Below are 14,216 nucleotides of genomic sequence, written 5' to 3'. Positions count from 1 at the left end.
CATTTTTTGTATCAAAGCCTTCCAGTAAGAGGCACAGTTTGACAGGGAGCCAGGCTCATTCTTTTTGTACATCCAGCTCTTCTTGCCCTTTCAGGAGCAGGAAACCAAATATGCAAGAAAGCTGTCAAATGCATGTCAATTTAGCTCCTTCAGAGCCCCTGGTCTCATGTATTTTTCAGCCAAGACTGTTTTCACTAGTGCTGATGTGAAAATCACTTCTAACTGATGTGTGAGCAGGGAGAAAGCCCAGTTTGCCAGGAGTTCACTGCCAGTCCATTGCAGAAGGCATCTGGGGAGAGAGCAGAGCGCTTGGTCCTGTAGGTGGGCTGTCAATCCAGGCTAGAAGATACGTGCTGGGCAAGTACAGCAGAAGGACCAACAGAAGACAAAATAATCTTTATTCTGAGTTCCAGCTGCAGCATCTTTGCTACACCAACAGTTTTACAATCACGTAGGTTTTGACACACAGGTGGAAGAAGTTGGGTACAGGTGAAATCATGCATTTGGTCCTACTCCACGCCAATTCATTTTCACACAGAAGCTGGCCTTGTCATTTTAAAGTGGCAGCTGAGCGGTCCAAGTGTGAAAGGGGACAATTGTGTTTTAGTGGACTAGTTCAGATTTTGATGGAATCTAGGCAAGTACAGGCCTCCAGGAAACCAGGATCTGAATCGACGGGATGTTTAAAATCGGCTGGATTCAGCTTCAAACACCTGCATTTACAATGGAAGTGACCACATATGAGGCTGTTATGGTCACTGGAGATCTGCCCAGTACACTCAGTGGCATCCACACTTTCCAATTCACCCTGAAATAGACACTTAGATTTCTATGGATGCTAAATCCACGACTGTAGCAAAGACCAGGCAAGAAAGGTGCCAGCTATACCAAAATCCTGCTACTTAATGCCACTGCTCTGGAAAAAAAGTTGCATATTCATATAGATCTTACTTAACAAGAGGAACAATAATTCAGCTTGTATTTACGTCACATGTTGCTATGGATCCAGCATGGGATTTTTGGGACATGTCTATTTATCTAGGAGGTAGTAAGAGATTTTGTACATACTGGGACAAACTAGTGGAAGTATGGAAGAAGGCCTATCTGAAGACAGCCGACGTGCTCAGCCAAGTTCTTTGATTCACCCCTGACAATACTGTTTGCAATTTCTGGCCCCACTACGTTACATGAATGTTAGAATTACCCTACATTCTTTGCTCAAAATGTTTCCCAAATACCATGCCAAATTATCCTTTCAGCTACACCCGCAAAACTTGGTTGACTGTCCTGTTTATGGACTCCATCATATATTAAATTGATCAGCAGCTACAGACTGTCATATCCTTAGTGCAAGTTCAAGAAACAGCAATGTGTGAACTCTTTTTTTTTTTTTATCTCTAAAGATAATCTTCAAAAACACGCCTGCAGCCCTACCTCAATTCTTTTGTGGACTGAAGAAGATGGGAAACATTCAAAAAGAGTTTCACAGAAAAGAGAGATGAAAAGATAAAAAATTCAGATTTCAAATAGAATATATATACACACATATGTTTACATGTGTGTGTGTATATATATGTGTTTGCATTATTTCACCAAGAGGCATGTTACCTTGTGCTATTGGGAAATAAGAGCATGCACATGGGCAGTGACTGCAGAGGAGTGTAAGTCCTGTAGAATGAATTCCTGAGCTGTTATGGTGAATTCTTAAAAGCAGTTGCCTTAGCTTTGCTAATCCTTTTAAAAATAACAGGCTTGAAAAAATTAAGCTTACAAAGTCTGGGCATGTAGGAAAGACCAACATATATATAATATTCTAGCTATTAGCCCATAAACTGGAACCTCTTTAAATCTTTAGGATGCTTACTCTGACTGAAATTTAAACCAGCCTAGAAAATCTATCAGTGGAGTTACACAAGTTGGGTTTCAATTGACCCAAGGTTTTGCTCACAGAATTTTCAAAAGCTGACTATCTTGCACACCAATAAAGAAAACTGCAAACTGCTTCATTTTGTAGTGTAACTAGCACTTAAAGTCATAGAATCATGCTTCAGATGCTCAGAGGTTTTTGTCAATACTGGCCCACAACCTTACTATTTTCATAATCCTGACTATTGCAGGAATGAACTTTTTAAAGACCATATTGATTAGTTTCACTCTGAACAGGGTTGTTGACATGGATGACAGTGGCTGTGTTTATGCAAACCTTATCTAAATTAGGGTGGACATTGCTAACACCAGCACAGAATCTTGACTTTGCTAATTTATCGTTAGCAAAGGTGAAGGTTCAAGTGAACTAAAATTCAACTATCAGCAAAACTGCATAGTCCAGGACAGACACAGGAAATATAAAGGTAGCTATGTACAGTTAATTTTACTACTTAGCTAATTCTGAAGAATCAGTACAGTATTTGCTTGTGAAGTTTCTTTGCCTCTCACCTGTATATTTAGATTTCACACTTAATAAGACTGCTTTGGTTGAATCTTGGAAACTGCCTACTTTAATAGGCAGAAACGATAGGATTATTTTTCTTCACTTTTGAACAAAGCTGCTTTCTTCCAGATTGATAAAGCTAACAAGCTCAACAGGCATGTACCACTCCACTCCACTAAAGCTGGCAATGCTTCTACAGTTTCTTACTGAAAAAACTGAGGGTTTTTTTACCTCTCAATGTGAAATCCTTGTGGAGAGAAGACACTCTTGTTTTACCTTGCCCTAACTATTTGAGGTCAGAGCTATAAACACGATAGGGTTTTCTTTGACTAGGTGTACTAAGATAAAGACTGAAGTTTGTCTCCGCGAGAGTTTTTGATTAATACAGTGATTATAATGTAACTCTTTCACTGTAAAAAATATGCTGTCTTTTGCAGTGAAGGCATACCTATGGTTTTCTTATGTCCCTTATCTGAATAATCTATGGTGAAAAATAAGAAATACGGAACAGTTTTATTTTTCTAAAGCTAAATGACATAGAAGGTTGTGAATATTGCAGCTAGTTAGATATTTTCAGATTTGATTTATTTGCTCAGAAATACTTGTACACACAAGTGCACAGAGAGTAGAATTCTCATTTCCCAAATGTATTTATTCTTAAAAGAAGATAAGCTAAACCCTAGTGTGAAATAATGCCTTTGTGATAACATAACTACAGGCTCAGCAACAGTTTCTGATCTTTGCAATAATGCTGCTCAGAACAAAACAACACATAGACACACAAAAAAGACATTAGCAAAAAGAACAGGGAAGGCCCTGTAATACAAAGAAGTTTCTTAGAAGACTTAAGTTCAGATCTTGACTGAGTGAACCAAACCCTTGGCTTTTAGAGATGTAGAGATGTAACCCTACAAGCTAAAATTTGCATGCAAATCTATTGCAAGGGTGAGAAAGAACCATCCAGACAAAACCTGCAGCCTCTTTTGGTAAAGCCCGTATTCATTTTAAGGAACACACAATCTGAGATGTACTCATTTACATTCCTCAGTTTGGTGAACTTGAACATTTGCAGAAGTGTTTCTCTGAATCGCATCAATGATGCTTTAGCAACAATAACTGAGATGTGTTACAAAAGGGTACTTTTTTGTCTTGTTCCTCATATTAAAACCCCTCACTCTATTTAAATACCAAAGTGTTTGTCACTTTTCCCACAACTCAAGATGACTGGCTCCTGGCTCCTTGCGTTCCTGGCTCCTTCTTCTCCTCATACTCAGTCTACAATAGAAATTGTCAGTTTTCTGTGCTTGTCTAATATTCTTTCATATCACTAGCAATTCAGACAGTCCAGGAGGGCTTGAATCCCCAGCAGACATACTGCACACTAAGTTTTCACCAGTTTTAGCTACATTTAGGTAGACACAAACTATCCTAACCCTCTTGCTCTTGTTACTGCTTTGTAGTAGTATTAAACTGAGAAAGTAAAAAATAAAAATGAAAAACTATTTTCAAAAAATGCAGTCTTTTGAGAAAAAACAAAATACATTCTTCAGCCAAATTTGCGTTGATTAAAACCCATTAATATGTTTTCTCTAAGTGCTTACAATAAATTCATTTTGCTTCATTCTGAATCTGTTTGCAATTGAGTTGAAATTGCATTAGTTTGTTTTTCCTGTAATCTCAAATATGCCATCCTACATTCTTCAGCTGGAAGTGTGTCTTTCCAAAAGTGTAACAATACTAAAGAATTTATGAAGTAAGACCTTTTTATTCTACACAACAGTGCTTTGACAGGTAGTGAACAAAAAATTATGATATAGAATAGGTTTTGGAAGGCTTTGTGCCGCATGATATGTTTTGAGATTCATTTTTTCCATCTGAAATCACAAAACAAATCACAAAACTTTTTATGAAATGGTAATTCTGGTTTTGATTTGGCTTACAGGCTTTTCAGTCTTTTTCACAGGTGCACTTGACATCGACAACAGGAAGAGAATAGATGTAAGAGAGGAAACACATCAGCTTTATTTAGTAGACCCCTAAAAAGAAAGTAGACACATCTCAATTGTTACTTTTCCATGGCAAAGAAATAACATCGTCCTCTTCTGATTTTTTACTGTTTGATTTTCAGCATACCCTTTAATGTTTTATTTGTCATCTTTTGTCAGTTGAAGGGAAAGGCATCACCATTCCTGTCAAAAAGGCACTAAGCAGCTGTCACCTTTGCTTATGGTTACAGCTCGGATGAAAACCTGGCATTACTGAATTTCCAAGTGAGTTTTCTGTGCAGAGTGCCATGAGCCAGTGAGTACGAAGAGAAGCAAAAAAATCCTACCTGGAATTAGCGAGCGTTATTCCAGAGGCTGTAAGTGCTCTTAGTACCTAATACATTCATCCACTAAATGTTTCAGAAATGAGGCAAGCAGAAAAGCTTAACATTTCTCTTTCTGTGTCAGAAGCTTGAGGACTGATATAAATGGCAGTAAGACTGGATCTTCTTACTTGAAGAATCCTTACTGAGGTTTTGTTTCAGTCGACCCGTATGTTCATTTTTCTGTCGTAGTTTAAATATAGCTCTCCCCCAAAATAAAAACAAACCTATGCCTTTCTAACAGGGAAATTTATGTAACAGAACTATATTTTTACAGATTATGCATAAGATTATGCATATGAAAACTTAGCTGAGGGTCGATGTTTTAAAATTATCCTGCAGCAAAGTTTCTCTTGCAGAGAATCTGTGCAAGCTCCACTGATTTGAATTGTGTTGGAAACCTGAAATTGAAAAGAAGAAACTCATAAAATGTAAGGGGAATCTAATTCTAATCCTCATAAAGATTACTTTCTCACTTGATTTATGACATTTTCGAGTTAAACCACAAAAGACAGATAGAGACTGTGGTTGCAGTGGGGGAAAGACACAAAGTTACCCTGAACAAGATGGAAATATAAATACAGCGTTAACTAAACCCAAATAGACGCAATAATGGGAGAGGTAAAGTATGTTGAATAACTACATTGTGGTTCCAGCAGCTTAACCTGGGCATTTAAAAAAGCAAAGCATCACAAGTAAGGGTGACTCAGAGCAGGAATTTCTGCTAGCCCAGGCTTTCCTGAACAAGGAATTCAGGATTAGAGCCCCAGTAGGATTTGGCAAAAGGGAAGGCAAAGTTGGAAGGAGGATTTTCTGTACTTCACATTCCTCCAAGAGGCTGTTTGCCCTCGAGAATGACTTGCAGCAACATTCTTGTGTGCTTTGCATGTCCCCTCTTCCCCTGCATCGTTCTTTTGCTCCTTGTGATGGACACCTTCCTTACTGAAAACCATGCCAAGGGGACCTACCCTTTTTGGAGAGCTCTTGTAGGCACCTAACCACAAAGTCTGGTGCCTTTCAACCCCTATTCAAAAGGTGCCTAAATTTGGGAGACACCTGTGTTTTACTGACAGTGGTGTTCCACAAGTGCATAAAATTTGCCTGTAGTCAGGCCACAAATCCTGACACTGTTTTGCATATTGCAGCATCTCTGTGTGCATTTTTTATCTCCTTCCTATCAGGTTGTGCTTTCAGAAAAAGCAAGTTTAGAAGAAAATACGTTTGTGATTAGCGCTAACAAAAACACAAATGTAAGAGGTATTCAATAGCTTTATGACCAGTGTGACAGATATAATGGAAACTACTACCTTCCAAGTACATATAATTTCTATAGGAATAGTATCAAGGGGTGAGATCCCTTAGCCTGTGAGACCAAATACCTTTCACTTGCAAAGGCTTATAATTAGAGCTCTGTAGATACTTTGATATAGATAAAAAATTTCTGTTTGTTTTGGGAAGTTTAGTGTTGTTAGGCACACAGGGGTGCCACTTGGGAAGGATTTTTGAGGCAATAGAGTTCATGAATAGGTATTTACTATTGTAAATCATAGACAGAAGAGTTGAAATAGATAACATTAAGGTTTTTTTCCAAGAGCTTTGTGTCAGTAAGTGCTTTTTCCAGTTCCCTGAAAACTGAAGAATTAATTTCATTCTTGATATAGCTCTACTGGCAAGAACAGAGTTTAATCTGCAATGGATTTGGCTCAAAGAGGTTTTTGCAGTTGTGATCATGTGATGTGCTCATTACTTGGAACATGCTTGCTCTGTGACATGTGCATGATATATTAGGAACACATATCTGACTTCTTTGCAATTCCTATTTTCTTGTGCCTTTTTCTGGGCTTCCCACTGCTCAGCTAGAAGCTCCTGAAAGACTGGCAACATTAGGTAACATCACTTGTTTGATACTGACTCTCACTACTTCTGAATATTTTTAGCTGACATTTGAAGCACTATGTCAAATTGATCAGATCAAGAAACAACAGAAATAAGCCCCCTCTGAGCTTCTTGTTGCTGTAGCTGTGCTTTTTCTGGATCTGCACTCAGTTTATTTTTAAAGTTGAGTATCTCTCTATGGCACTACAGCCTTCAGAAGAGACTTCCCCTTTGCCAGGTCTCAGGAACCATCAACAGTTATTTTGTGAAAGATCCGGCAAGTTATTCAGTAAGACCCTCTGTCAGAAATCACAGTTTTTGTCAGAATGGTTATTTCCAGCTAGGGTTAGACAGCACCGAGGACTGGTCCCTCTCTGAGGGACTGACCTGTTACACTGCTCACGGGCTATGACGACACACTTAAAGGTCTTATTTAACTAGACCTGAGGTTAAGTGACACCAACTGACTGGCACCTACGTTTTTTAATCTCACCTCCTACAGCAGGTGTGGCTTGCAAAGAGATGTTTAGATTAAACAGTGCAGGTGATCAGAGTCCACAAGTAGGAGCATGTGCCTGAGCCCACCCTCTGCTCCTCTTCCATTAAACAGCACAGATGTGCCCACAGTCACCGGCTGGCTTGGCCTGGCACCCTTTTCAGGCCCCTATGGCCACTTGTCACAGAATTTACTGTTGCTCCATCCTCTGCCTTTCTGGTCATTCATTGCCATTTCTTCACTTTTTCGACCCTGTACTTTTGTGAAACTGCATCCCTGCACTTGCAGCTTCATGAAAGTAAGCACACATGCATGTAGCACATTGAGGCGTGATTTCTTGCTTGCAGCCGCTAAATGCTGCTACACTGTTTAAAATAAATAAGCTAAATCATAAGCTATTGTGTCTGCCAAGAAAGATCTATATAGGCCAGACAGTGAAAGCATGGTTTTGCTTTGCAGACTGCAAAACTGAAACCAATTTTGCAGAATTACAGGTGATGGCAATAAGACAGCTGCAAACAGAACATTTTTTAATAACTTACATCTTGCAGAAATTGAAACTCAATAGCTTCTCGTTAGAAGAGGGCTTGTTACTTTTGCCTGGTCCCTTCAGCCTCTTAGCCAGTCCAAGCAACTGCAATCTGTCCCTGGTTCTCAATTATACATGGTGCTTTCCTTATATTCTGTTTATCATGAATATACCAAGAATAATTGGTTGCATGTTCTCCTTTCCCCAATTAAAAAAAAAAAAAAAAAATCCAGCACTTACTTGGAATGGATCACTGTTTAGTTGGGGAAAAAAAAAAGTCGGAAAATCTTGTGTATTATAAGAAGCAAAGTTATGACATCTAGAGTAGATAGGATGGATTTAGCTCATGGAGATCCTATGGCATGGTGTCCTCATGCAGACATCAATTTAATTTTAATTTGTGATATGTGATTTTCTTTATGTTACAATAACATAAGAGGTGTGATAATGTATAGACTGCAAAAAGCATCAGAAAGCCATTCAGCAGGTAAAAAGTAGTTGTTCAAAGCTAGGAAGAAGTGAGACTGGTAAAACATTACCATGATTCAGAAGGCGAAGAGAATTTTCAGAAGATAATTTTAATGGATTCAGTTCATTCAGAGATGATCTGTCAAACTACATAGGGGTTTTTCTTAGTTTGATTAATAGAAGAAGTATGTTCTTAATTTCTGTTTTGACATATTGCTTTTCTCTCTTGACATTTGTCCTCTAGGTTTTTAAGCCAAGTGTTCATGATATGATCCAGCTGGCTTATAGGGATCAACAACCCCCTTGTGAATAATGGTTAAAAACGGATCCCACCTGGACGTTGAAACGCTGGCAATGCTCCAGAATAAAGCTATCTCCATCACCCTCCCAGTTGTGTATACACTCGTGGCTATGATCAGTATCCCTGGCAACTTGTTCTCCCTTTGGGTGCTCTGCTGGCACATCAAACCCAAAACACCTTCTGTTATCTTTATGATCAACCTAAGCATCACGGATCTCATGCTGGCCAGCTGCTTTCCCTTCCAGATTTCTTATCACATCCAAAACAATCACTGGAGCTTTGGCAAGACTCTTTGCAGCCTCGTGACCGTGATGTTCTACTCCAACATGTATTCTTCCATACTGACCATGACCTGCATCAGCATTGAGCGGTACATGGGTGTGGTATATCCCATGAAGTTGATCAAGTGGAGAAGAAAAAGATATGCCCTGGCTGCCTGCCTAGGTATGTGGTTTTTCTTGCTACTAGCCTTCTACCCACTAGAAAGCACAGATCTGACCTACGAAGTGAAAGAATTGGGGATTATAACCTGTTTTGATGTCCTCAAATGGGATATGCTGCCCAACTTTGCAGCCTGGGTAGCCTTTCTCCTCACGTTATTCGTCGTGCTTTTCCTGATCCCTTTTGTTGTAACAGTTGGATGCTACATAGGCACCATTCGGAAGCTTATTCAGACATCAAACAGATATGGTAACAAGCAGAAGACTAGATCCATATACCTGGCGATGATAGTCCTTCTGGTATTCATCACTTGCTTCGCCCCCAATAACTTTATCCTACTTGTGCATATGATCATCCGCCTGTTTTATGACAGGAGTTTGTACCCTGCCTACAAGCTCACCTTGTGCCTCAGTTGCCTCAACAACTGCATAGATCCCTTCATTTATTATTTTGCATCCAAAGAATTTTACCAGAAATTCATGCAAGTCTTTCGCCCTAAGGTAATTCTCAGCGACAGTTTGGAAAACAGAAGGGAAAGCTTATTCTCTGGCAGGACCATGTCAGCCAGGTCGATGTCAAGCGGACCTATGGATGGATTAGAGGGAGTAAAGGTCTATTTGCAAAGGCAGGAAAGTGTTTTTTAGCCTTAGCCATTCCCAGAAGAAAGGCACCTGTGAGATCCATGAGTAGACACAGAAAACATCTCTTTTTGAATGGCTATCCCTGAAATCCCTTGCTCCAGTGACAGAACTCAAGCCATACTTATATTGCATCTCCTATTTCAGTATTTTCTGGCCAGAAATGGAAGTGTTAAAGGAACTGAGTTTATTCAAGAAGGCACTGAAGCAAACCCAATATTGATAATTATGGGTTGGCCTGGAATTAGTCCTACTTTATGAAACCATGGGATAAGTTTAGAACAAAAATTTCTTTCAGCTTGTATGATCTCAGTGTTTAACCAAAGGCTTGTGATTGTCTGTGAATGTGAAATATTTCTGTATATGAATTAGAGCATACACTGAAGTTGGATTTGGGGTGGGGGGGGTATTTTTCTAAGCAATGTGCTGTGTTTTTTGTTTGTTGTCTTTTTTTTTTTTAATGTATTGCTTTCTCTCCTGTTGTATTTCTATAAAAGAATGAGTAAAAATAGCTTGTCATTTTACCATTAATGTATAATGCATAGCCACTGTGAATTCACCACAACACTCACCCAACTGTTTATCACAACCAAACCATACTAACCTTTGAAAAGGTTAGGTTGACTCACTATTTCAATTTTATATATCAAAATTATCTCATACAATGAAAGGAAAGCTAGAACTAACAATGTTTGAGACTATTTCAGCTGCTGAGTGGATTATTTTTTCATTTCTTGAAGTTATTAATTTCTCAGGACGGTGGGGAGTAGTTGGTTTAAGAAAACAGATTTTCTCTCATTGACCTACTACAGTAATAATGCTGCTGCTCATATATGATTGGTATCAGCAAGTCATTTTCACCAATTCACTATAGGCTATACGCAGAAGCACCATCCCCCTCAGCAGAGAATTTAGGTTTGTATAGTGCACAGACAATGAGTTTATCTTCCTTATGGTGATGGTGTGGATGTTTAACCAGATTTTCAGCTGGATATATGAGAATTCAACCACAGACTGCAGTGAGTCTGTGCCAGCAGAAACCAGCTGAAAACCTGTCCCTATGGCCAGATGTCAGATACGTACTTTCAAGAGGACAAACAGAAAGAAGAAAAACTGAAAGCAAGGCTTGAGAATGGGAGATGTACTAAATACCCTGGAAACAGGTTTCGGCAGGTTGATTATGCAGTCCTGTGTTTGGGACTCCTCTCTGAAATATCCTTCTCTAACTTCTTTGCATATACTCTGTCATGTTTTAATTCTTCCCACATCTCAACAACTGCCTCTGTGCTTGGAAAGACAACTGCTACAGAATATGCACCAGGGACAGACAAATGCAAAGCTCTTCCTGTAGTATTTACAGCTTTTTATCTACCTTTCACCCTCATTGACAGTGAAGAGACAAAAAACACCTGACAGAGCCAGACAAGTTTCCCCTCACAAGTGAGACAAAGCTATATGGTCCCCTTCTGCTGCGCTGCGACGCCATCCACTGCTGAGCAGGAGGCTGTCTTCAACATCGTGGATAGCTGGTTCAGACACCACATGCTCAAAGCAGACCGAAACTGATTTCTGACCTCCTCTGCCTAAGACAACACACAAGGCCCTTAAAATCTGCCTTTTTTCTTTGTGTATGACATGATTAAAACACAATTTTCCACCACTAATCACCACAAATTTCTTCACGATAGAGGCTAGATAACCACAAAATCAGCTGTGAGATATTTGTATATCCTATCTTCTGCGAAAGTATCAACAGTTATTGGAGCAGGATAAATGTGAGTGGACCTAGTATTACCATCTCAAGTGTTTTGTGGCATTTCACAGTGTTAGTTTTAACTGATCTGCATATTTTCTGCCCACAAGGGCAACCTTAGTGATATGTAACCTGTCCAAACCTTCCCATCAATTTGCCTGGAAGCTACCTTGCGCTACCAGCCCGTGTGCTGGGTGCATATGCGCAGTGAGATGGGCTGGCTACTTTAAATCACCTTACATGTGCTGAAAGACGGGAACCCACTGAGTATGTTCTTGTGTGAGTCTGGGGCTCTGAGCTCCTGTGTTAGCTCTAGCGCATGCTCCAAAACACCTGCTTGCACCAGGACTTCCAAAGAACAAATGATGGCTCTTCCTAAGCTGTTCCACATACATCAGACAGAAACTTAGTTAGTTTACTTATGTTTTGCAAACCTGCGTATTAATTTAGCAGTGCATAGTTTCACCTTGCTGTTCAAGTCCCATCACCATCCACTTTCACAGAATTCCATCTTTCTCACTACCAAAACTGTTTTCAGCATTTTGCTGTGGCAGAAACTTTTCTGGAAGTTATGCTGAAATCTCTCTCTTTTTTTTTTTTAACATGTAAGTATTTTTACAATGAAAACCATCACTTCTCCTAGGTCTAATGCAGATTTTAAACTCTGTTTTATCTTGAACCTGATCCTCAAGTGCTTAGTGCCTCCTGAAATGTGCTGCAATGTGCCTGAACTGTAACTGACACCAAATAGAGTCAAAAGGGCAGAAACTTTGCACTTTGGACATCAACTGCTAAACTTTGAAAAATACTGAATTGTTCCTTTTGCAAGAGAAAAAAGATGCTCACAACTGACTGAAAATGTTCTTCTCTCCAGCCTCACACAGCTCTTCATAGCCCTTCATCCCTCTTCTGATATTGTCTAAAAAGGAACAGGAAGGATGCCTCATTCAGGTACCTCTTCATGCCATTTTACTAACTAGCCTCTAGGTAGCTCAGATTAGGCAGAATTCCCATTTGGGTCAGTGGGATTGTTCCTCGAGAAAGGAATATAAAAATGAACCCAATGACAGCAATCTTTTGAGTCTGATGGTGTATACTGTGAAGTATTGGAGGGTTTTTTTAGAGAGGAGGGGAAGGAATTCTTTTTAAAAGTGGCCTAACATACTGTTCTTTAACACTGGAAACATGTCCCTCTGGGCACCATAAGGTAGCAAGACTTCTACCCTCTTTGGTCAGTGGGTGTGAGTTGACATACATATATATATACATATAAATATATAAATGTAAATGTAGATTACCATTTGAGAGGTTATTGAGAAGTTCATGTCTATATTGCCTTTGGTTTGGGGAATATGGGTCCTGAGTAACATGCTTACTTCATTGCCTCTCTGGTTAATGTAATTTTACTGAGAAAATATGAATGTATAGGCTTCTGTTTGGTTTTGGGTTTTGTGTTTTTTGTGGTTTTATTTTTAATTATTGTTTAGCAATTTAATCTATGAATGTGCTTGGACTTTTTTGTATATATAATAAAAAAACCCTAAAACATGAAAAGGACATGATTTAAGATTCTTTCCTTTGTTTGCACCTGCCATGTGTGAGAAACTTCCAAGCTTAGAAGAGGACAGGGAAACCAAGTTATGAAATAAAATTAATCCGTTTCCCATTGCTGTTGTGCTTTTTTTAGATTTCTGTATCATTTTAAGTCTCTTATTTTTCCCATGCATTTTGCAGATTGATTTTTTTTTTCTGCACACCTGTTCATTTTTTTCCTTTGAGATATCTCTCTCTCTCTCTCTTAGCAGCTGGCATTGGCATACCTTCTTTACACAGATTTTAAAAGCAGCAATATTTGAATGAGATGTTGGCTAACTTGGAATTCTTCTCCTTGCCAAACGGGTGCACCAAATAGAGATATTTTTAAATTTTAATGAATTTCTGAAGGGGCATGGCAGCCAGGGCCCGTCCCACCCCCCAGGAGCCGGGGGCACCGGGGCGGCCCCAGCCCCGGGCATCGGGCACCGCCATGGGGACGGGACAGGCCGAGGCCGGGCTGGGGCCTGCGTGTAGGCCCGGCTCGGAGGGGCCCATGGCCGGGCAGGGCAGGGCTGTGGGGAGCCGGAGTGTTGCTGGGGCAGGGGCTGACGGCCCCTGACATGGGGTCCTGGGCCCGGGGCAGGGTGGGGGGAGCCCCGGGGGGCTGGCGGGGACAGTCAGCGTTGGTAGCGCCTTGATGAACATTCCCTAGACTGACTGTGCTCCATTTTGGGTTCAGCATCTGTTTGGCTACATCTATGCTGATACATGAGAGGGTCAGAGATCATCCTAAAGTCACTCGATCGTTTTTTGCTGGTTTTTTTTCAGTTTAAAGTGTTTAAAATAACATGAGGTCCACATTGATACCCACCAGAGTGGTGTTTCTCTAAGGAGATGCTTAGTGTATACGCTACATACCCAAAGGTGTGCATGATAGCATGAATGTCTGAGGGTGAAATTCAGCGTTGGTAAGTGTGAAGTCATGCACATGGGGAAATCCAGTCATAGCTTTGTGTCAAAATGATGTTGCTCAGCAGTAAGCACTATGAATCATAGTACATAATTCCATGCATCAACTCAGCATTGTAGAAATCCACACTTTGTTTACTTTGTGCACTTCTGGTCTCTTCATCACAGATAGGATACACAAGAGCAGGAAAAGGTCAAGAGAAGGGCATGTGGGATGATCTACGGTATGAATTTAAAACCTTAAGAGTTCAATAGTTTAGGACTCTTCAGCTTAGAAAAGAGACAAAGTAAAGTAGGTAGGAAAGAGGTCTACAAAATCCTCAATGGAGTGCAGAAGCTGATTGGGATGAGTTTCACTGCCTTTGCCCAGGCAAGAACTGGGGAATAACATATTAAGCTAATGAGATCCAG

At 40.0% G+C, this 14,216-nt stretch overlaps 1 protein-coding gene across 1 annotated transcript in view; it reads left to right on the top strand.

Moving 5' to 3' along the window:
• Positions 1–12,920, top strand: part of P2RY8 (P2Y receptor family member 8) — a 36,236-nt gene extending 23,316 nt beyond the window's left edge. The window contains exon 3 of the mRNA XM_075057424.1: positions 8,412–12,920. Within this exon, the coding sequence (XP_074913525.1) occupies positions 8,480–9,553 (1,074 nt within the window). The 5' untranslated portion in view covers positions 8,412–8,479 and the 3' untranslated portion in view covers positions 9,554–12,920. The remainder of the gene's footprint in view (positions 1–8,411) is intronic.
• The last annotated feature ends 1,296 nt before the right edge of the window (positions 12,921–14,216 follow it).

Source organism: Buteo buteo, chromosome 25 (assembly GCF_964188355.1).
Source record: "Buteo buteo chromosome 25, bButBut1.hap1.1, whole genome shotgun sequence".
Classification (NCBI taxonomy): Eukaryota; Metazoa; Chordata; class Aves; order Accipitriformes; family Accipitridae; genus Buteo; species Buteo buteo.
This window is presented reverse-complemented; position numbering and strand designations above follow the sequence as displayed.